The sequence below is a fragment of the Scomber scombrus genome, chromosome 17 (genome assembly GCF_963691925.1).
Source record: "Scomber scombrus chromosome 17, fScoSco1.1, whole genome shotgun sequence".
NCBI classification, from domain to species: domain Eukaryota; kingdom Metazoa; phylum Chordata; class Actinopteri; order Scombriformes; family Scombridae; genus Scomber; species Scomber scombrus.
The window spans coordinates 15780832-15801832 of record NC_084986.1 but is presented as its reverse complement, the minus strand read 5'-3'; the positions used below and the strand labels follow the sequence as shown (position 1 = coordinate 15801832).

Below are 21001 nucleotides of genomic sequence, written 5' to 3'. Positions count from 1 at the left end.
CGACTGAACAGCTTTGAAAGAGTCGTTAGTTAGTAACTGCTAGAATGTAACTTTGCCAGCATTGGAAACGGACACACACACACACACACACACACACACACACACACACACACACACACACACACACACACACACACACACACACACACACACACACACACACACACACACACACACACACACACACACACACACACACACACACACACACACACACACACACACAGAAAATTCATGGTAAAAAAGAAGACCACTGCAATTATTTTTTGGACCTGACAACAGCACCGTGAAGGCTGGATGTAAAAGTTTAGAGCCACTTCGCAAAAGCTAATCAAATCTGGATTTTGTTTCCAGTCAGGAAATAAAGTCTCATGAGCAGTAACATGTCTGATATAAATCAGTTAAGATTTTGTTTAATTGATTTTGGCTTAAAGAGGTTTTGGATGGATTTTTCTCAGTACTGATTGTAAATTCTGAAAAACATTCTTTGGATTTCAGCATGTTTTACAAAAATTACGATGAAAATTGCATTCTTTAACTGCTAATTGGTTCATTCCAATAAAACCTACATGTAAAAATGTAAATAAATACTAAACTGGCTTTAAGGTTAGTTCATTCTCACCGTCATGAAGATCATAAACTGTTTAGAAGCAATTCACCCAAAACTAAAGGTGACACAATTTTCTGTGATCAATAATCTGATGAAATCATCAAGACAGGTTGTCGACAACGTCAAACCCTCCTTGTGTGTGTATAAGAACATCCGTAGCACAAAATGTAGGTCATGACTTGAGTACTGATAAGGCAGCACAAGCAAGACATTTACAGCTCTGTCACACCAATAAAGAGTAGAAACTGGGGTGAAAATGCTGTGAGAGGACCGTTCTGCAGGTGCTACACAAGTGATCAGTTCTGATGTTACGCAGCCTCCATTTTTATATACAGATGAAACGGACAGATAAGCTCAGAAAGTGCGTGTGAATGGTGTTTCATATGTTGGGTCAACAAAACGTCAGAAGAGAGACACCATGAGTGCTTTTGATGAATCATACAACAGTGCAAAAAGTAATAAGGTCTGTAGGGCCACGTCCACAGCACAGAGACATTGGCCATGACCTGTTTTTTCAAGAATCATGTGTTATACTGTGATGTGAGTTAGCAGTTTGTCATCAAACAGAAACTAATTTAATTATTTATTAACAGTCAATTACATTACATTTCTCTGATTTTTAGCGTTAATAAGTGTTGAAATGTAAAGGTATTGACTACTGAGATGTGTTAAGTAACACAGTGTGGTTTATATATTAAAATACTTAACATGTTTTATTGTTTCACAACATTGAAACATTGAAGTTTTGGAAGCAGCATGGATCTAGGGAAGGATGGTAATGTTGACCTGGAACGCAGTTAGTCCATCATTTTAAGGATTGACTGCTGTGAAATTCTGTGCAGACATTCATGGTCCCTAGATGATGAATCCTTATGATTTTGTGCAATTATTTTGATAATAAATTTGTGGTTTAGGTCATTTCCTTAACCAAAAATCTCAAAGATTTGATGGTTCCAGGTTCTTAAATGTGAAAATATGCTATTCTTTTAATCCTACATGATAAAAACATGTAATGACTACACCTTGTACTCTGGGATATTGCGATGGACATTTTTTACTGTTTTCTGATGTTTTACAGACCAAACAAATAATCGATTAATCAAAAAAATAACTGAGATTAAATGATAATGACAATAATCATAAGTTAAAGCCTTCATGTTTAGTGCTAATTATCAAATGCTAACAAGCTAAACTATGATGGTGAAAATGGTAATTGTCATCATGGTTAGCTGCTGAATTACTTTTGTAGTTACCGGCTGTCCTCCCAAACAATATTGTTACAGTTTCTTTTTATCTGCCTTTCTACAGAAGAAGAGGGAAAGTAATAAAAATGTGAAAAAGCTTCTGGTTGCCTCCGAGTATGCCACTGATTATTTGAAACCTGAAAATTGAACATTATAAGCTTCACAAAAGGTACAAGTAGTAGTGTTGGCTGGGCTGTATTGTGGTGGATTGCATTATCCCACCAGGTGTTCCTTTTATTTTATGTGTTTCCATCTCCTGTACTTAATATGCAGAACCAGGTCAATGCTTTGGAGGTAAAGTAAATGTTGCCATCATTGATTATTGGTGTTCCAGTAAGGATGAGGGTGGAGGGATTGCACTTACCCACAATGCCGAAGGCTGAGACTGCCCTGGACAAGCCAGACGAACCCTTTTGGCCAATTTTGGTGCGGTTGCCCAGGTCCAGGCGGCCCAGTAACTCCCGCACCTCTTGCTGGTTGTAAACATGCTTCAAACATACAAATACACATAGAGATATATACAGATATACACATTTTAGTTTATTTACTTATGTTCATAATTGCCATATTGTCTATTCTACCTTGCAGCATGAGGCAGGAGAAAACTGGGCATGATCTATTTGTTTCTCAAAAGAAAAGCTCCTTACTCAGGAATAATTTTGGACTGATCAGTCATTTCCAGTGCAATAATAACTACATGACTCACAGGCCTTTTACATCAATTGCCTCACATTTTCTGCAAAAAGGTTTACATTGATGTTCAGCAAAGCAATTACTCCAAAAATAGATTAGCTGCTTTCAAAATTATTAGTGCAATATTGTAATATATAACCAGTAAACATGTTTTTATTATCAGCAAGGTTTTTCATCCTTATGCATTTCCTCTCTACTGAGCTGCACAGTAATGCACTGTAAATGCTTATATTTGTGTGTGAATGCCCTGTTCATTTGGGGAAATTATTGCTTTCCACTGAAAAACACATCAATCTAGTAGATGTCCAATCTCCAGTTATTTATGATCTACAGCTTGCTGTATGATCTTTATTTATCTCAGAAATCTAAGGAGCTCTAAGCAGCCTTTTATTCCATTACACAGGCCTTAGCTTACTTTACATACAGTATGAACCGAGAGAAAGTGAAAGATTAGGCAGTATTTTCTGCTTCGAGCCTCCCCCACTACAATTCTTTATCACATTCTCAAGCATCCAACACACTGTAAAATACTAAAGTAGCCACTCAAATGAAAAACAAACACCGTTTCCAGAGGTCAGCGCAATATTTGCAAGAACGAGAGCGTGGGGTGATGGATATTTAGTCACAGATGCTTCATAATAACAAACACATCATAATCATAATCATCTGCAACACTAACAAACAAATCAACTCCTAGCTCATAGATCCTGGTAATGAGCAACGAAGAAGAAAAGGAGGTGCACGCAGCACTCATGAGCTAAGCAGTCATCTGCAATACTCATGGGACAGGCTGACTGATTGTACAATCCCACCCCCCAGGCGTACTGTACAGTATTACATAAGAATATACATTAGTATTGTACCGACTCTGGTGAAGGCTTGGTGCTCACCTTATCATCAATTATGACCAAGTCCTTGGGTTCTGTGCGGTCAATCTTCAGGACACGGTGTTTGGTCTGTGCCTGATTGCTCCCCACCAAAAAATACCTCTGGAAAGAAAAATAAAACCATGTTTGCACTATATTGCATTTGCATTTTACATTACTTCTGTGGTTGCGTAATATTTTGTGGATACTTGGAGAGAGTAGCTTTATCGTGGGTGACATTCAGAGCAGACTCAGTTTCTATAACCAGTTTTGAATAAGAGCACAATGGCATGATGTGTCCAAGAGAAGACATGTAGTTTTCACAGTTCAATAGACATAGACAGTCTATGTTATTACAATCTGGCCTTATACAGTGCAGTCCCATTATTAACATCTCAGGGACATTCAGGGCACTTTTTCCTTATAAATGTGCACAATGGGACCCAGGTAGAATGAATGTGATAGAAGCCTGTCAAATTCGACAAAAAAAGGAATTCAAGGCAAATATGTATCATATAAATTGCGAGTGATGAGTTTGAATGTACACTGAATTAGAAAGTACATGTAGGCACAGCATGTATTTGATCACACGGTTACATTCTAATGTCTTCCTTTGTGTCTTCTTATCTTATTCTTTCAAGTCATTATTTTTCCTCACACTGGGTTGTGAGATGGCTCAAGATTTTCTGTCCACTAAAGACCGTTAAATTGGTACACCATGTATCAGCACAGCCCAAAACCTATTATAGCCAGTTTGTCCTGTTCCACATTTCCCAATATACCATAGAGCCCCCTTTGTCCAAGAGTTACTTTTGTATCCACTGTTCAGCAAAATGGTCTGAGAGAAGTTTAATAAAATATTACGGTAACTCAACTGTGACCAATGTTTTCCTGTCTAATTGAGTGTGTTTACTAGAGATGACAGGTACTGTACTTTTGTAATAAGAAGGAAACTGCATATTGGCAAAACAACCCACAATAAAGACATAAGGATGACAACAACTCATCTCTCAAGAAGAAAAATAAACATGGCAACAAGACTAAATCAAACCTAAATTGTTATTTGCATTTAATTTTGTCTGGCCAAATGTAATTATTCTAACTGTCTAGACAATTATGATGCAAATCCTCATAATAATTGACTTCTTATAGGTCATGGTCAATCAAAGAATCAGAACTGGTACAACAAACTACCATAAACACTCTTTTGCTGCCATCTAGTGCTTGCTGACAAGTACTCACACTCCTACAATATCTAACCATCCCTCTCCAGTCTTATGAGTATGTCCAGTGTTGTTTTAAGTGTTAAAATTTTAAATTGAGCATGCTTTTCTCACTAAAGTACAGTTAGAAAATGCATCATCAGAGTCACATTTCAGCATGAATGATAAATTCTTCTGTTCGAGGTGGAATTGTGAATGTAAGTGAATTGAATATGCAGACTGGCTGGGAAAATGACTTCTCAATATTGTGTGTAGTAATAAATATTTTTAAATAAAATAATAGTGCCACAGTGTTCTTAGCAAGTCACTTCCATCAGACCTGGAAAAGACTGGTTGTGTTTGGTGGTTCCTCACGCTAATTTGTTGTTTCAAGGTGAGAATTTGTGAAACTGTAGTATCGAATAGGTGGGTTCAGTCATCCTTTCTTTGACGCAAGGGCGTGTGGAAAAATTACAAATTCCCTAATTATGTTCTAGTTAGCACATATTTCATGAACCAAGCATCAGGACAGCCAAAATGTAGTCCTAAACATACACTGAATGAGTTATGTAATTCCTGTAAATTCTGTTGGCTACCTGCACCCTACAAGTGTAAATCCATGCACAGACTGAGCTGAAGTCATAACGAAACAGTCATAATAACAGCATATAAATATATGTCAGACTTACGGCTCTGGTTTCGTACAGAACCATCCTCTGGATCCCACTGATGGTAGCTGCTGACTGAGGCATTCTTACTCCTTTATGGTCCAAACAATCCCAGTCCAGAGGAGGTAACACAAGACCTGAGTGAATATAGACACAACATGTAAATCAACAATAACTTCACGTCTTGAGATGTAAAAGACAAGCTGTACAAATGTAACTCTGATAATTATAGCATATGCATTATTTTGGCCCTCTGCATTTCCTAGCTTTACTCACCGTTAAACTAGCTAGCTCTAGCTGCGTTGTAGCCACCAACCGTCCAAAAGGATGACAATGCGCATCTCCTCTGGCAGTCAAAATATCAGGTTTGAACGTTATTATTAATTAAATATGATTGTAACCTGTCTAAGTATCTTTCGGCTAGCACAGAGGAGCATACAGCATGAATTTGTTTTAGTCAGGTGACTGTCGATCTCGTGTCAGCTGATACGGTGTCTCGCAGAGTCCAAAATGCGAATTGATATATAATAATGAAAAACATGTTACTCGTCGTTGCCTTTGTTTCTTGTTTTCGCAGATACCAGCTGTGATCGTTATAATTGTTCATAACTACAATAAATGTAATTATTACGTCGCAAATATATGCTCAGTCACACCATAAAGTAGCTTGTTAATCGTTAATGCGGTCCAATTGACTGATTAACCCTTTAGTTTGTTTGTTGCTATGGCAACAACATTCTTCGTAACCTTGGCTAGCTATTTAACATTAGGTGACACAGTTAATGCTACTTTCTTTTTAAAGAAACAATGATAAAAGTTATAAAGGATAGCAAAATGTCCCAAAGTAATGGTAAGTTAACTTCTGTTGAAAAGTGAACTCTTTCTGTTCGTGACATTTAAAAATTCTGTTTATGTGCACTGATGCTATCCAGAAACTAAAATGGACCATTTAACGTTAGTGGACAACCTAATAGAGGATGACGCTGAGAGAGAGAGACTTCTGGCTAAACCTACCTGCTTCATGATAGTTGGGAGACCGGTAATTTCACACTATTACACACACACACACACACACACACACACACACACACACACACACACACACACACACACACACACACACACACACACAACCACAAATGACCACATGTGGATATTAGTGATTTAGTTAAAAAACCTTTCTCTTCAATGAACACTTCTCTTCCTCTTCTTCTGCTCAGTCTCGATTTTTTATTTATTTTTTATTTTTTTATTGTTTGTTTTGTTTATTGCTTGTTTTGTTTATTTGTTTGTTTGTTTGTTTTATCCATTGTAAAGCGTCTTTGGGTTTGTGAAAGGCGCTATATAAATCACACCTATTATTATTATTATTATTATTATTATTATTTAGATTTGTTTCATGAAACTCAATGTAATTAAATACTTTTCAATCAGATATGTAATTTAGTGTGTAGCTACACCCATACTTAAGGTGTTGGGTATCAAATATTCAAATATTTAAACATACAAACAAAAAAGAAAATTGCCTAACCCTAACCCAGTAATAAAAACACATGGCACAGACATCTATTTTCCTAAAAATTCATCCTTTATTTACCATAAATTCTTCAAACTTATAAAGTCTTAAAATATAATAACATTTTATTGGCATTTTTTGTTGCAGGGTGTTGGCAAATCTACCTTGGCCAAAAAAATTGCAGAGTCCTGGAAGTGTATTTTGATTGACGGTAAGTGCAATTCATGTATTCTTTGGTCTCTGTCCCAACATGTCATTCATATGCACATCAATTCGGATATTTATCATATTTTTCTGTATTACAGACACAGATCTGCTGAATACACATATCAAAAATAAAACAAAGGAAGGCAAAGAGGTGAGTATAGAACACGTTATTGTCCCTTTTCTGCATTATGTTTTTTAAATATAGTCTGTCTGACCATTTTAGCTCTTGGATATCTTGTCCGAGGGGAGAAGCATATCAGAAGACATAGTGCTCCAGCTCATACTCGCCAAACTTAACTCACCAAATGTGGAGCACTACGGTAAGTCATGCAACTCAGCTTTTTTAATCACTTGCGGTACAGAAAGTGCATATATGAGCAGCAATGATCACACAGTAAAATGTTATTGAAAGCACCAGAGTGAGAGCATTTAATAATATACAGTATGTGTTGTGATACAGGATATGTACTGAGCTGCCTGCCGTGCATGTCAGAGGAGTGTCTGAAGATTTGTGAGCAGATTGAGCTGATCAAAAACCTCAAGCTAACACCTGATTTCATCATCAACATTAAGGTTACTCATGCAGATGCAGCTTTTTTCATTTAACAAAGTGATTTACTTATTGTATACCTTTTATATGGTTTTATTTCCATGTAAGATAATTGATTAAAGCTAACATAGTATTATAATTATAATGAGCCTTTTTAATGTTTGAATTTTAAAAGGTAAGGTTTTGAAAACTATCACTGTATCACTGCATTTGTGAATGGTTAGAATTTGAATCTATGAATCTGCGCTCTTCCACCAGTGTGCAGACAAGGACCTGGTCCAGAGGCTGTCAGGGCAGAAGCAGCACCCAGAGACAGGGCAGTTGTACAACAGACATCAGTGGACACATGAGGATGTGTTTAACAAGAAGAAGGAGAACAAAGATGAAGAAGTCGAGGACGAGGAGGAGCAGGTACGGCTCATGGAAAAACACATCTCGCCAATAGGTGTAATTAGTTCTTATAATCAAAAATTCCCCTTATGTTGTATCATTTGGAAACATTAAAATTGTTTAATTTTGTTTTTTCATATTGTTAACGATATTTTACCTAGTATTTCTAATAAAAAAAACAAGTGTGTACCTGAATGGGGTGTAACAATCAAAAGCTGTATTCCTTTAATTGTTTTCACATGTCAACAAGTATGCAGTGAAGTCAGGATCTCTAACTACACTCATAACATGTATTATAGTTGCAGGCTACAGAAGAAGAACTCCAAAAGGATATTGTTGACCAGATGGTGTGGACACCAGAGAATCTGGCCCAAAATGCTACTCATAGAATCAACACATACAAGGATACCGTTCTCAGACCACTGGAGGTGAATCACCTCTGCTGCACAAATTCTCAAACATTATGCCTCACACATTAATTAAGAAATAAAATAATGTAATTCTCCACGCACAGTGGAGCCATTGTTTGTTCTTTGTTTTTGGATTATGAGTATTTTCATGTTGAATGTCAGATTCTATAAAAGTGTTCTGGTCATTTTCTTTATGTTATCAGTGTAATACATAATAAAGGGGGGTAAATATGGTGTATTATTCCATATTCATCATCATCATCTTTCTATATTTTATAAAAAATAAAGTCACCTTTTCTGATATGTTAAAGAGCGTGCCCCATGCAGTGTAAAATATGTATCAAGTATGTCAGAATCAGAAAGTGATGTCTACAAGGCGTCACCTGATATGTTACTGCTTAGGAACAGATGTTGGGACAGATCCAAACTTCTGGTCCCTATTTAAAATTCTGTTTAAATGATGAGGGGTTAAAATGAATCACCCCACTAATACAGTTAAATACACTCTGCTAACTAGATTAAACTTTAAGCCCAAATAACTGGTATTCTTGTTTCAGGACTACATGACAGACCACAACCCCCTCTACCTGTTGGAGCTGGATGGAAACAACACACCTGAAGAGCTGCACTCAGTAAGACACAAAGATAAATGAACCATAGTCAGAAATAAATAGGAATAAGTTCTGCTTGACTATCCATTAATTCTCCTGGCTGACTATAGTTTGTCGATTGTTCACCTCTAGTCTGTAATGTCACGTGTTGGATCCATGGCAATACAGCGTGTCTCCATTCCAGTCCTCCTCCACCAGCAGGATGATGAAGAATTGCCAGAAGATGTTGAAACGGTCTCCCATTATTGACCATATTCACATTTTGTACCTGTTGGGGATTTTTATAAACCTACTCTCCCCATTGAATCAACTCCTAATGTAACTATGTGGTTTAATCTGCGTCCATCTCTTTTCAAGGAGGATCTACTGAGAATCATGTCTTCCTCCAGGGTGGTGGCCCCTAGCTTTAGGTGGAAAAGGAGCCGTTGGGGCCGAACATGTCCTGTTGCTCTGAAGGAAGGCATGATCATTCGTGGCAAGCCTGGATTATCTGTGGGGTGAGTGCTCATGATGACAATCTATGCAGTAGTTTAAAGTGAGGCTGGTTGAAAGTGTCAACCATCTCTCTTATCGACCCCTGTACAGCTTCCAGGACAAACTCTACATCCTTTCATCTGAGGAGGCCTACCAGAAATTTGTTACAAACCCCAGACGGTACTTGCTTACTCCAATGCCCAGACCCCCTTGCAGGGTTTCCATAATTGGACCCCCACAGGCAGGCAAGAGCACCCTATGTAAGCTTCTAGCTCAGCACTACAACGCACTGGTGCTTGATATGAATGAACTGGTGCAGCCAGTTCTGGCCAAGGTTGAGCAGGAGAGACTTGACAAGGTCAAAGAGGAGAACACACAGGTTGCCATAGAGAAAATCAAGATGAAGATGGATGACGAACAGAATTTGGGTAAGTTGAGCTTGGTTGATATTGATAATGATTACTTTATAGTACTGTTTTTTCTTGTATAAAAATGACAACAGAATAAACGTTTTGCAATAACTGTAATACAAAGTTCTTCAGTTTACTAACTATTCTACTGAAAATGTAGGTTTAGAAAGTACAACATTATATAAAGCGTTACAGTTCTGTGTGTTTGAATTACTGTTCTGATATTTTATTTCATCAGATATAACCAATACTGTGGAAGGTAGATGTTAAATATTCTCTCTCTGACAAATACACATGCAGACAGACATGACATTTTTAACTTTTTTCAATTCTTTAAACATACTGCAGTATTTACAGCTGTGTTTGTGTGCAAATGTTTCTGCTATCCTCAGTGACAGAGGATCACCCAGAAGTGAAAGCCATGGTGCTTAGTGCACTGGAGGATGCTAAACATATGAGTACATCTCCCTTAGGACTGTATGCAGAGGTGCTGGAGAAGCATATAAAAGAGGTATGTCAAAAGGTGTGAAACATGGCAGCATGTTTAGGCAAGGCAGCTTTATTTATACATACAGATTAATATAGTATGCCTCTGCTTTCAAGGATACAAAACCATTGTTTTTGTCTGTGGTTAGAACGTTCTCAAATTGATTGAATCAATCTAAAATGCACATAACAATTAAACTCTAAAATAAACAGAGATATGACACTGATAAGGACAATATTATATTTATCATATACAGTCAGTAAATATGATGTTGATGTTGAGTATAGATCTAAATCTAATTTTATATATTTATGAAATACTTTGAAGTGATGTTGCTAATAAGATTTATGTCACAGATTGAAGAGGCAGACACTGATTCAGAGCTCAGGACTGGCTGGGTGCTTGACAACTTTCCCAAAAACCGTTCCCAAATGGATGCTTTACAACAAGCTGGAATCCTGCCAGACACCATCTTCTGTCTCAAAGACAGTGATGGAAATCAAGGTACGAGACACAGAAACAACTCATCACAAGCATTTTTAAAAATATATTTGGGCTTTAGCTGTCCTTCACTGTTCATGATACATGTTAGACGCTCATGGTTGCACTCCAATGTGTTTAAAGTTTTGAGCAGATTGTATGAGAAGAATAAGGAGAGCGTGGACAAGGCAGTAAGGATGAGGTTGCAGTCGGAGAAGGAGAAAGAGGCCTTGTGAGTGAAGCTGAAGTGATGCTATAAAATTGTGAGATTTCAAATTCAGTCTGAGCTGGATTGTATTCAGCTTAATTTTCTCTCCATTTAAGAAACCACAAGGTGCAGGAATCTGAGGTAGAGGACAAGCCTGCAGATCTGGTGTCAAATCTAGACACAGTTGTTGAAGAGCCTGAAGGTATTTATTGTCTGTCAATGTCAAGCAGCCCAAATTCACATATGTTGCTTGATCCTGTAGAATTTAATTAGCATTGTTTTTACTACATTTATGGATTTTCTTTGCAGAAAATCCCGAGCAATTGGAGACTGACAACACAGCACAGTCTGACAGAATTGAAAAGGAAGGTAAGACATTTTTATTAAATGTTATATTTACTTAGTTTTCCTATATATAAGTGCTCCAAAAGTAGAAGTGAACTTTTCCTCTATGACTCTCTTCTTCCGTGTGTGTTGCTCAAGCTTTGGTACTACCAGATAACTGGAAGCTGGGTCATCCAGACGGCCCGGAGATGAATGACTATAAACTGCAACTGCAACAGTTTGTGTCAGAATGGGAGCCAATGCGATCCATTTTACCTGCCAGTCACTCAATACTGGAAATTAGCAGCAAGAAACCCGAGGACCTGCTTAAAGAGATGATTCATCAGATGGAGAGTGAGTATAATCCTTTAAAATCTCAGTCTTAATTTTCTTACACCTGAAGAATCTGTGGTCTTTCAGGTTTTTCTAATTTAGGTGTTTTTAATGTTTCAACTACTGAAACTATTTTTGTAATAGGTGCACTAGTTGAATTCATTAGCATCATTTCTGGCACTGCATAAATAAGGAAACAAGTAAACAGCTATGAAATTAATATTAGTGAGCAGTTACATCAAAGTAAAGATGTGCAATTTGCCTGGTTAGTTTCAGGTATGAAGTACATATATATATGTGTATATATATATATATATATATATATATATATATATATATATATATATATATATATATATATATATATATATATATTTATGATAGATGGTTTAAAATGTTCTCTAGAACCCTTCAAGTATGTGTCCTGGGAGGTGACAGGGGTGGACCTGGACGAGGAGGCGGAGGATATTGAGGCCTTAGCAGAGGTGGAGAGAGCTGAGGAAGCCAGCAATGACAATGACACAGCAGAAGAGGATGAAGTAAGCAGAAGTCTTTTCATTTTAAAACCCCAATCAATATTTTTTTTTGCATTTTTTTCTAAACTACAAGTTTATATTTGTATTTACAATTGACGAGCTGAAGACTTTATAAATGAAGATACAGGCCTTTACAGCATCAGAAAACAACACACAATTTATATTTTTTGCTTTTTCTCCTCTGTCTAAATGAAACCAGGGGGACACAACAGCCAAGAGATTATTAGGTGATACACATCATTTCTGCCCTGTGACCTTAAAAAACCACAACATCCTGCGGCCCTGTACAGAGGAAATTGCAGCCAAGTACCGACAGAAGACCTACTATTTCTCCAGCGAAGAAGCCAGGGAATCCTTCCTTCAAAACCCTGAACAATTTGTTGCACAGACAGAGCCTCTCAAGGTACAATCTGATATGAGAAAAAAAGAGGAAAGTCATAAAAAAAAAAATTTAATAAAAAACCTGATCCGCACTTTTTTTTAATCCAAGCCTCCTGCCCTGCGGATCTTTTTGCTTGGCACCCGAGGGTCAGGGAAGACTACTCAAGGTGAGTGGCTTGCCCAGCAACTTGGCCTCTTCCATATTCAGTTCAAGGAGCAGCTCCAAATGCTCATAATGGCCAAGACAACGCAGCGGGTGCCTTATGCTGATGAGATAGAATCTTCAGAGGAGTCTCCTGAGGACTTGGATGTCCTGATAAAGGAAGCCAGGGGGGAGGAAGAGGAGGAGGAGACAGACGATACCTCTCTCAACATGGAGGTCAGTGTTCTCTGTACCACCTCTGTTTTCCAATGTTATGGTTAGCCTTTAGAACCATTAATCTGTGAATTATGATTTTGACACTGAATTCAACCTTGGTCACAGTGGCACAATAGTGTGCATTTGTGTGTCTACAACAGGAAGTGGATCTGACTGATGAGGAAAAGGCCATCAAAGCCTATTTGTCTGATGGAGAGCCACTGCCTCCACAGATCCTGGATATGGTTGTTGCATCATACTGGAAACAAGAGCCTTACATGTATTTGTACACACACACACACACACACACACACCGAACACACACACACACAAACACAAATTTCCTGCCCCATTTTTCTCCTCCTTAATAAATAAATATAAACTTATCAGTCCCCTGTGCTCTCTTTCTACTTTCTAGTTATTTGTTTATCTGAACGTACTCTTTTAGGTCTACAGGTTTTATCTTGGAGGGATTCCCTCATATTCCTGATGAGGTGGAGTACATGTTGCAGAGACAGCTTTTCCCTGATGTTGTGGTAACCATGACGGTGGAAGTCACAGATGTTCAGAGGCGTCTGTTGCCGACATATTTGGAGAGGTGGCGCGTGCGCCGCAGCCACCGCGAAGCACAGCTGAAACTCCTCAATGAACTACGAAAGAAGAATCGAGTAAGCAAGTGACAATTTGGTAGTATACATTTTCTACCACCTTCGTTACCAAACAGATTTAGTGACTATGTGGCACAATTACAACAATGTCTTTGGTATAGGAGGAGAGCATTGCCAAGAGAAGGGCTGAACTCATGGAAGAGAAAGGCGCTACGTTAGTCAAAACTAAGGTAAGCAATCCCATCATAACCACTGTCATCCCCTCTCCATCACTGGTTAACCCCCCTCTCTGCCATTCCCTGTGTCCTAACCGAGCAGCTTATGGAGGATGAAGAAGATGAGGAAGAGGATGAAGCAGCAGACAACATAGAGGATGAAATAGAGGCCATGTTGGAGGAGGAGTTCCCTCTGGAAGAGGAAAATGATGACATGGAGAGTGAGGAGACTGAACAAGCTGCTACTGAGAGACTGGAGATGGAGATAGAAGAGCGTTTTGTGACAGATGACAACAATCTTGTTACTGTGACGGTACAAAGACACACAACACCATGAAGGCACCTAACTAGTCAGATAAGCATGCATGTATTTGTGCTAGCATTTCTAACGATATTTATGTCATGGTACAGGTAGCACAAGTAAAATGATTTGTTGTAAGGTCTAGGGAATTTCAATACCAAGTTACTAAGAGGCCACTACATACAATATACTTAATGCCTTGATTGCCAACAGGAAAAGGGATCCACAAATCCTCTTCTTGGCATTGATTTCATTTAGATTAACAAGTAGATGTAGACAGACAGACAACCGTAACCAAAATACTTCAAGGATGGAGGTTACGATTCATTGTCCATCCCAGCATCAGCAGAAAAGATAAGATAGCTAAGATAAGATAAGATAACTTTATTGTCACAAGTACAATTAAATGTTGTTTGGAGCAAGCTTATGGCTGTCTAATTAAGAATAAAAACCAAATATAGACACTGTACATTATAAGACACAAAAAATGTAAATCGATAAGAAAAAATACGGTATATACACAACAAAAAAGTGAAATGTCTAGTATTGTGGGGCAAGTGGAGAAATATTGTGTACAACAGATTAGTTAAGGGAGGGAGTGAAATAAACAAAAACAAAGGGTGTCTGCCCTCTGACAGGCTCATATTAGATGAGACCCGTCCCTCTGTTCCAATCAAAATGACAACCTGTGACCATGACGTGTGTTGGGTTTTTGTTTCAGGAGTTACTGAGTGAACAAAACATACCCAAGGTGTCTATCAGTGCATCCCGCAAGCTGCGGATTGTGCGGCATCAGCTGCTCCATAAAATCCAGCCTCTTCTGACCAACAGAGAATCGCTCTTCCAACAATGCCAACCCATCTCATACACCCTGGCACTTAAGCTCCTGTTCTCCTCTTACAAGCAACACAGTGCCTTCGGTTGCTGGGACCCAATCAAGGTAGACATGACTCTGAGATGACGTCAACCTTTTTTTTAGCATCTATGGGACAAGGGGATTATTATCATCAATAAAAGCTCAAAATATGATTTTAGATACAAGTTTCTCTCTTGTGCTGTGAATCTGTACAACACAACACAATTTCCTGTACTTGGTGTATTGTAACATGGTGTTGTTATATCCACACAGCAATACAAAGACGGAGACTTAATTCATCCACTGCAGTGGCCTCTCAATTCCACGTATCCCCTGCTCTTCTATCAGTATATCTACTTCTTTGCATCTAAGGAGAACCGCAACACATTTATGCTCAACCCCTTAAAATACCTCAGGCTGCCAAAGCCCATCTCATCCCTTCCTGTGAAAATAGCTGTTGTTGGACCTACCAAATCTGGCAAAACTACTGGTAAGCGATGATCTGCTTATGGTTAATGTTCCTTTATGCTTTCTCATACTCAATCTCCTCTTTCTTTTATTTTTTGTCTGCATTTTTGTCACTTTGTATTTATCCCTCCACAGTGGCACAGATGTTTGCTCAGAAGTATGGCTTGGCTCGGCTGTCCATCGGTGGTGTTATACGTATGGTTCTTAACACTTGGGAGCACTCTGACCTGGCTATCCAGCTGAAAAGGCATCTCTTCCAGGGCCTTGTTGTGCCTGATGAACTGGCCATTCAGTGTCTGGAGATGGCACTCATGAGCACGGCCTGCAGCACTCGAGGGTGAGACGGAGATGAGTGGGTTTATTTACATCCTCACTCCATTCTGACTTAAGTGTTTAGTGTCCCTATAATTCCTTACATAGGCAACGAAAAAGGGAAATCAGAATATGAAAGGCAGAATAATGCTACATAATGGTCCTAAATTTTGTCTTATAAAAATCACTTCAAGAGACTGTATTCTTGCTTATTATGAAAACTGCTCATGTTATTTTCCTGTCTGACAATGTTTGTGAAGACAATAATTAATTTGGTATTTCAGATATGTGCTGGATGGTTTTCCAATGACACGTAAGCAGGCAGAACTAATGGGGTCTTGGAGCATCATCCCCATGATAGTAGTTGAGCTGGAGCTGGACACAGTGGAGGTGTTGAAGAGAGGCCTCGTAGACAAGATGATGCCCAACAAGTCAGAAAACACACACACACACACACACACACACACACACACACACACACACACACACACACACACACACACACACACACCCAACAACACATAACAAATCATGTCATGTCAAGTCTAAAAGCTGTTTCAACCACAAACCTTCCAACATAATAATTATTTTTTTTCCTGTTCCTCCTCTCTCCTCCCACTGCAGGCCTCACCTGATGCACGACAGCTCAGAGATTCTTCACATTCGTAACTCCTGTTACAAGCAGGAGGTGGAGCATGTGAGGCAGCACTTCCAACAACAGTATCAGAACTGGATCCTGCTCAGTGGATTAAAGAGTAAATGGTGCATCTGGGACAGCATCTTAAAGGAGGTCAGCATAAGCATGAAATACATCCACAGCTACCTGGAGAGGACCCGCAGTGGTAAGTTCTTGAGGAGCGGAAGCTAATATGTTTGTATGCAGCTCAGCAAGGTTTGTGACAGCAGGACTGTCTAGTGGATAAAGATGCGTAAAATACTGCAAAATGATAACACATATTAGCTAACTTTTACCATACATGTTAATTTTGCAGGACAAGCAGCCTGCATCAACAAGTTGTGCATTACACCTAAAGAGCTGCAATGTCGACTTGGCGAGTTTGGGGTGTACTGCCCAGTCTGCCTGGCTCTATATCACCATCTGGTGGACTGCTTAGAAACTGCATCCCTGGCACATGCAGCTGAGTACAGAGCACGTTATTACAAAATGTGTGGCATTGACCATCTAGAGGTAAGTGTGCCGAAGCTTTAATTATAAAACAATAGACACTTGGACACAGATGTTTAAATAGACAATTTCAAGCCAAATTAGTCAGTTAAACAGATTTTCTTCCCTTCATATTCTGTGCATGATTTCTGTCATTACCCAGTTGATTTCATTATTTACATATCATACAGTCAAATAGTGAAGAATGAACAGAATACACAAGATGTAGATATAAGATACATCTTTAAAATAAAAATGAACCTTTGCATCTGGACTCATTTGCACATTGAACAGTTAAATAAATCTATGTTGAAACTCTAACATTTTTATGTTACCGTCCCAACGACAGAGGTTCCTTGCATCTCCAGATCAATTTGTGACTCCTGGCTGTCCCCACACTCTCCCAGAACCCCACCTGCTACCAAAAAAGCTAACTGAGATTCAGGTGAAGAACAAGTTCCCACAGCAAGTTGAGATGAAGGGCTTCTGCCCTGTCACTTATCTGGATGGAAAGCAGAGGTATACTATTCACTCTTGCTGGAAAGTATGTCAAAATACTAAAAATAAAAAAACAAACAAACTAATAAAAAAAAAGCTATGTGAGTACAAAAAGATTCCTTCCTGTGCAAAAATGTATGTTTTCAATGGACAGTATACTAACAATGCACACACTGCTACTTTTTAATGGATTGTATTTATAAAAACGTTATTAATTGAAGAGCGGTCTTTTGCCCTATTCACTAGATGGATCATTCAAAAGTCTTTTTTGAAAATATGTACTGTAAACATTTTCATCATAATCAATAAATGTTTTAAAATTGTAATTGAAATTTTTGGGCAGAGTCAACCTACAGAATTTCACAATGTTTACTTGTCATTAGGTATGAAGCCCTGGTTCGAGGAAACGTGGAATATGCTGTGGAATACAGAGAGCTAATTTACATTTTTGAGACAAAGCAAAAACAGGACAAGTTTTTGAGGTGTGGAACCATATCTTTGTACTCCATGTTTCAGTTGTGAAAAACAGTGCTATATGTGTTCATGCATTCATGAGTCTCTTTGCTACTTTTCATAAAGACAGTGTAATGATATTTGGCAGTGTAATGATATTTGGCTTTGACAAGTATTGGTCTATTCAGTGAAACTTGGTGTTGATATGTTTTATTTCAAGGGCTCCTGAAACCTACTGGGACCAGAAGTTACCCAGTAAAGTTCCTCCTCTTTGTGAGCCTGTACCCCTCACCTCCCTTCCGACGTTGGGCTACCTGGAGCAGGTCAGATACACTCACATACTCCTGAAAAATAGAGTGGTATTCTGTAATATTCCTGTCTGCAGAGATTTGTACCAACATCAACATTTAACATACATTTCTGAAATGTATCTCTGAGATTTCTGCCCTGCTTTGACTTAAATTTTAGGGTGTGGCAGTGGCAGTCATCAAGGCCATGACAGCTGTTGGGTGTCTCAAACCAAAGTATCCTTTCCTCAGTATACAGAGATCAGCTCTCCTGTATGTGGCCTACTATCTGAAAGGTAAACAAGATGCCAAGGTTCACCTTTGTAAAAAAAAAAAAAGATGTTTGAATTTCTTAAACTTAATAATAATAATAATAATAATAATAATAATAATAATAATAATAATTAAAGCCGCAAGCGGCGATGGCGGGCCCTCGCTCACCCATGCCACCGCGGGGCCTGAGGCATGGCGGGGCTGTGGCGTGAAGCAGAAAGTGAGAAAAAACTTGGAAGGAGGCCAAAAATGCAATGTTTCGTTCATCCAGTAGGGGGCAGTCACAGGTAGTTACACATATGGTCTGGTGTGGTCTGGTGCGTTCAGGGGCGGCCCCTCATCACTCATGTGAAGTTTGGAGTGAATCGGACAAAGCAAGAGGGAGTTATGAGCATTTGATGGTTCATCCACCAGGGGGCAGTAATGGGATGCGTGCAGGTGTGTTCAGGGTCAGTCCCTCATCACACATGTGAAGTTTCGTGGAAATGGGACAAAGCATGAGGGAGTTCTGAGCAGTTGATTGTTCATCCACCAGGGGGCAGTAATGGGATGCATGCAGGTGTGTTCAGGGTCAGTCCCTCATCACACATGTGAAGTTTCGTGGAAATCGGACAATGTTGATGCAAAAAATGGCATTTCCTGTTTCCACTAGGGTGCGACATGAGCTACACCCCTATCAGATGGAAGAGGTCTCCACCCTGGACCTGTGTATCAATTTTCATGATGATACGTGTTCAATAAAGCCATCAAAAAGCCAAACGTATTTTCATGGCGAGGAATTGATGGTAGCCACGCCCCCACAGGGACGCCATTACTCGTAGCTTCACAGTGTTCATAATGTAGCTTCACCAACTGGTTCTGCATGTTTTAGAAGTGGAATGAAGTTGATGGGGTCAACTATGTATTTATCATGAATTTAAGTTCACTTCCTGTTACCACCGGGGGGCGCTATGAGTTACGTGGGAAGTTAATATATCGGGACGTTCAGGGCGGAGCCATCATCATGTCCAGCAAGTTTGAAGCTGATTGGATGAAGTATGTGGGCCTGAGAGCCACTCGTATGTACATGGCGAGCACGCCAAAGTTAGTTGAGCCCTGGCAGACACGCCCTTTGACCTACGGATGCGCAGAGCACAACTTAAGCTCAGCTAGGTCTGGAGATGTTGCGTACCTAATTTGAACTTGATCGGGCGAACGCTGTGGGAGGAGTTAATTTTAGGCTTTTAGGTTTTTTTGCATATGTGGGTATAATACATATGTGTACCGAATTTTGTGAGCATAGGACAAAGTTAGCAAAATTCCCTATGGGCATCTTTGGACTTTGTAGGGGGCGCTATTCCGCCATTCTGCGTCGACCATGTGCGACCACCCAAAAATATCGAATTTCGGATGAGACTGGACGTCCGTGCAAAAGTATAAGCATTTTCGCATTTGGGAAAGGGGCGAAATTGGGGCACGAAATGTCGGAAGAATAATAATAATAATAATTAAAGCCGCAAGCGGCGATGGCGGGCCCTAATAAACATTACAATTTCAATATAGCATTTTTCCCCGGGGGTCTTCCATACCACATGATTACTTGATTACTTGATTACTTTGGGGTCACTTGCACTTTGGGGTCACTTGCACGTTGGGGCATGAACAAATTTCAATAGGGCTTTCGCCAGGCGACTTGCAGTCGCCGCTCGGGCCCTAATAATGTTAAGATCATTAAACAGTGTCCTAGATATGGGTATCCATTTGTTCCAAGGAGGGCAGTCCTTCATAATGAGTTATTTCACTTTTGACAGTCAAGTACACTTTTGTCTTTATGATAATTCTTAACTGTTGCTTCAATCACATTTAAATCCTGAATTTTGAGCTGTAATGTAATGTAATGAGTATTTTTACATCAGTGCTGTTTCTTTTGTTTTTCTTTCGTCACTTTTCTACAGCTTTCAACACCAAGAGCCCAGATTACATTCGCCAGAAGTACAAAAAGCAGCTGGCCACATTTGAAGAGAACTGTGCACTCATTCCTTACCTGAGCTCATCAATGAGAGGGAACTACAGGCCTCCCAGTGAACGTCCCATTGACTTTGAGTTCAAACTGATCAGGTTCCTGGCCTTGGAAGACCTGCCAGGAACAGTGGTGTGATGTGGCTTTGCCTGTTTTGTAATTTTGATAACAGAGTGTTATCAAAATGAAAAAATGTGTGATGAACTGTTTGACAACAGCCATTCCTGATATATTTTAAAGGTAACCTCATATTTTATGTTATTGAGAGTTGTATGTATTAGAGTATTCATCATCATCAAGAAATAAATATTTTGCTGGGGTCATTACTTCAACCTTGCTTCTGTATGGCTTGGCCTCTTGTAGACAATACACTTTCCCTTTCTTGCATCTTACATGGAAATGACAGAAACATTTACCAAGACCTTATTTTTTGTTAAATTTGATAAATTACAGTTACTTATGAAAATGATGATAACAAAGGGGGTTACATCTTCTCAGGAGGCCTTTTTCCTCATTTTTAAAAAATATTAAACATCTTACTGAATACATATATTAGCCTACTGTTTTAAATGATTTGAAAACAATATATTTTTTAATATTTTGTAAAT

At 38.9% G+C, this 21001-nt stretch overlaps 2 protein-coding genes across 3 annotated transcripts in view; one reads left to right on the top strand and one right to left on the bottom strand.

Annotated features, from left to right (window-relative positions):
- The window catches only part of fig4a (FIG4 phosphoinositide 5-phosphatase a), a 46574-nt gene extending 40833 nt beyond the window's left edge, over nucleotides 1-5741 (bottom strand). For both annotated transcript variants that reach the window (XM_062437027.1, XM_062437028.1), the window contains exons 1-4: nucleotides 5560-5741; nucleotides 5305-5420; nucleotides 3438-3536; nucleotides 2219-2342 (exon numbers count right to left, since the gene is read on the bottom strand). In XM_062437027.1, the coding sequence (XP_062293011.1) occupies nucleotides 2219-2342; nucleotides 3438-3536; nucleotides 5305-5367 (286 nt within the window). In that variant the 5' untranslated portion in view covers nucleotides 5368-5420; nucleotides 5560-5741. The remainder of the gene's footprint in view (nucleotides 1-2218; nucleotides 2343-3437; nucleotides 3537-5304; nucleotides 5421-5559) is intronic.
- Nucleotides 5742-6117: 376 nt separating this feature from the next.
- ak9 (adenylate kinase 9) lies at nucleotides 6118-20531 on the top strand. Its single transcript, XM_062436939.1, has 37 exons — nucleotides 6118-6133; nucleotides 6216-6322; nucleotides 6947-7010; nucleotides 7105-7157; nucleotides 7230-7326; nucleotides 7467-7579; nucleotides 7815-7967; nucleotides 8252-8374; nucleotides 8914-8988; nucleotides 9100-9201; nucleotides 9325-9464; nucleotides 9553-9869; nucleotides 10090-10110; nucleotides 10250-10362; nucleotides 10695-10842; nucleotides 10963-11050; nucleotides 11143-11228; nucleotides 11336-11395; nucleotides 11510-11704; nucleotides 12089-12222; nucleotides 12419-12622; nucleotides 12710-12979; nucleotides 13120-13238; nucleotides 13407-13626; nucleotides 13728-13796; nucleotides 13882-14094; nucleotides 14804-15022; nucleotides 15212-15428; nucleotides 15542-15743; nucleotides 16003-16149; nucleotides 16343-16560; nucleotides 16711-16907; nucleotides 17233-17402; nucleotides 17765-17863; nucleotides 18055-18157; nucleotides 18303-18417; nucleotides 20329-20531. Exons 1-37 carry the CDS (start codon nucleotides 6118-6120, stop codon nucleotides 20529-20531), a joined length of 5190 nt encoding a protein of 1729 aa, XP_062292923.1.
- The last annotated feature ends 470 nt before the right edge of the window (nucleotides 20532-21001 follow it).

Coding starts and splice junctions, on each gene's coding strand:
- ak9 (XM_062436939.1), top strand. Junction 14,095..14,803: donor ACAATCTTGTTACTGTGACG/GTACAAAGACAC, acceptor TTTTTGTTTCAG/GAGTTACTGAGTGAACAAAA. Junction 16,150..16,342: donor GACAAGATGATGCCCAACAA/GTCAGAAAACAC, acceptor CTCCCACTGCAG/GCCTCACCTGATGCACGACA.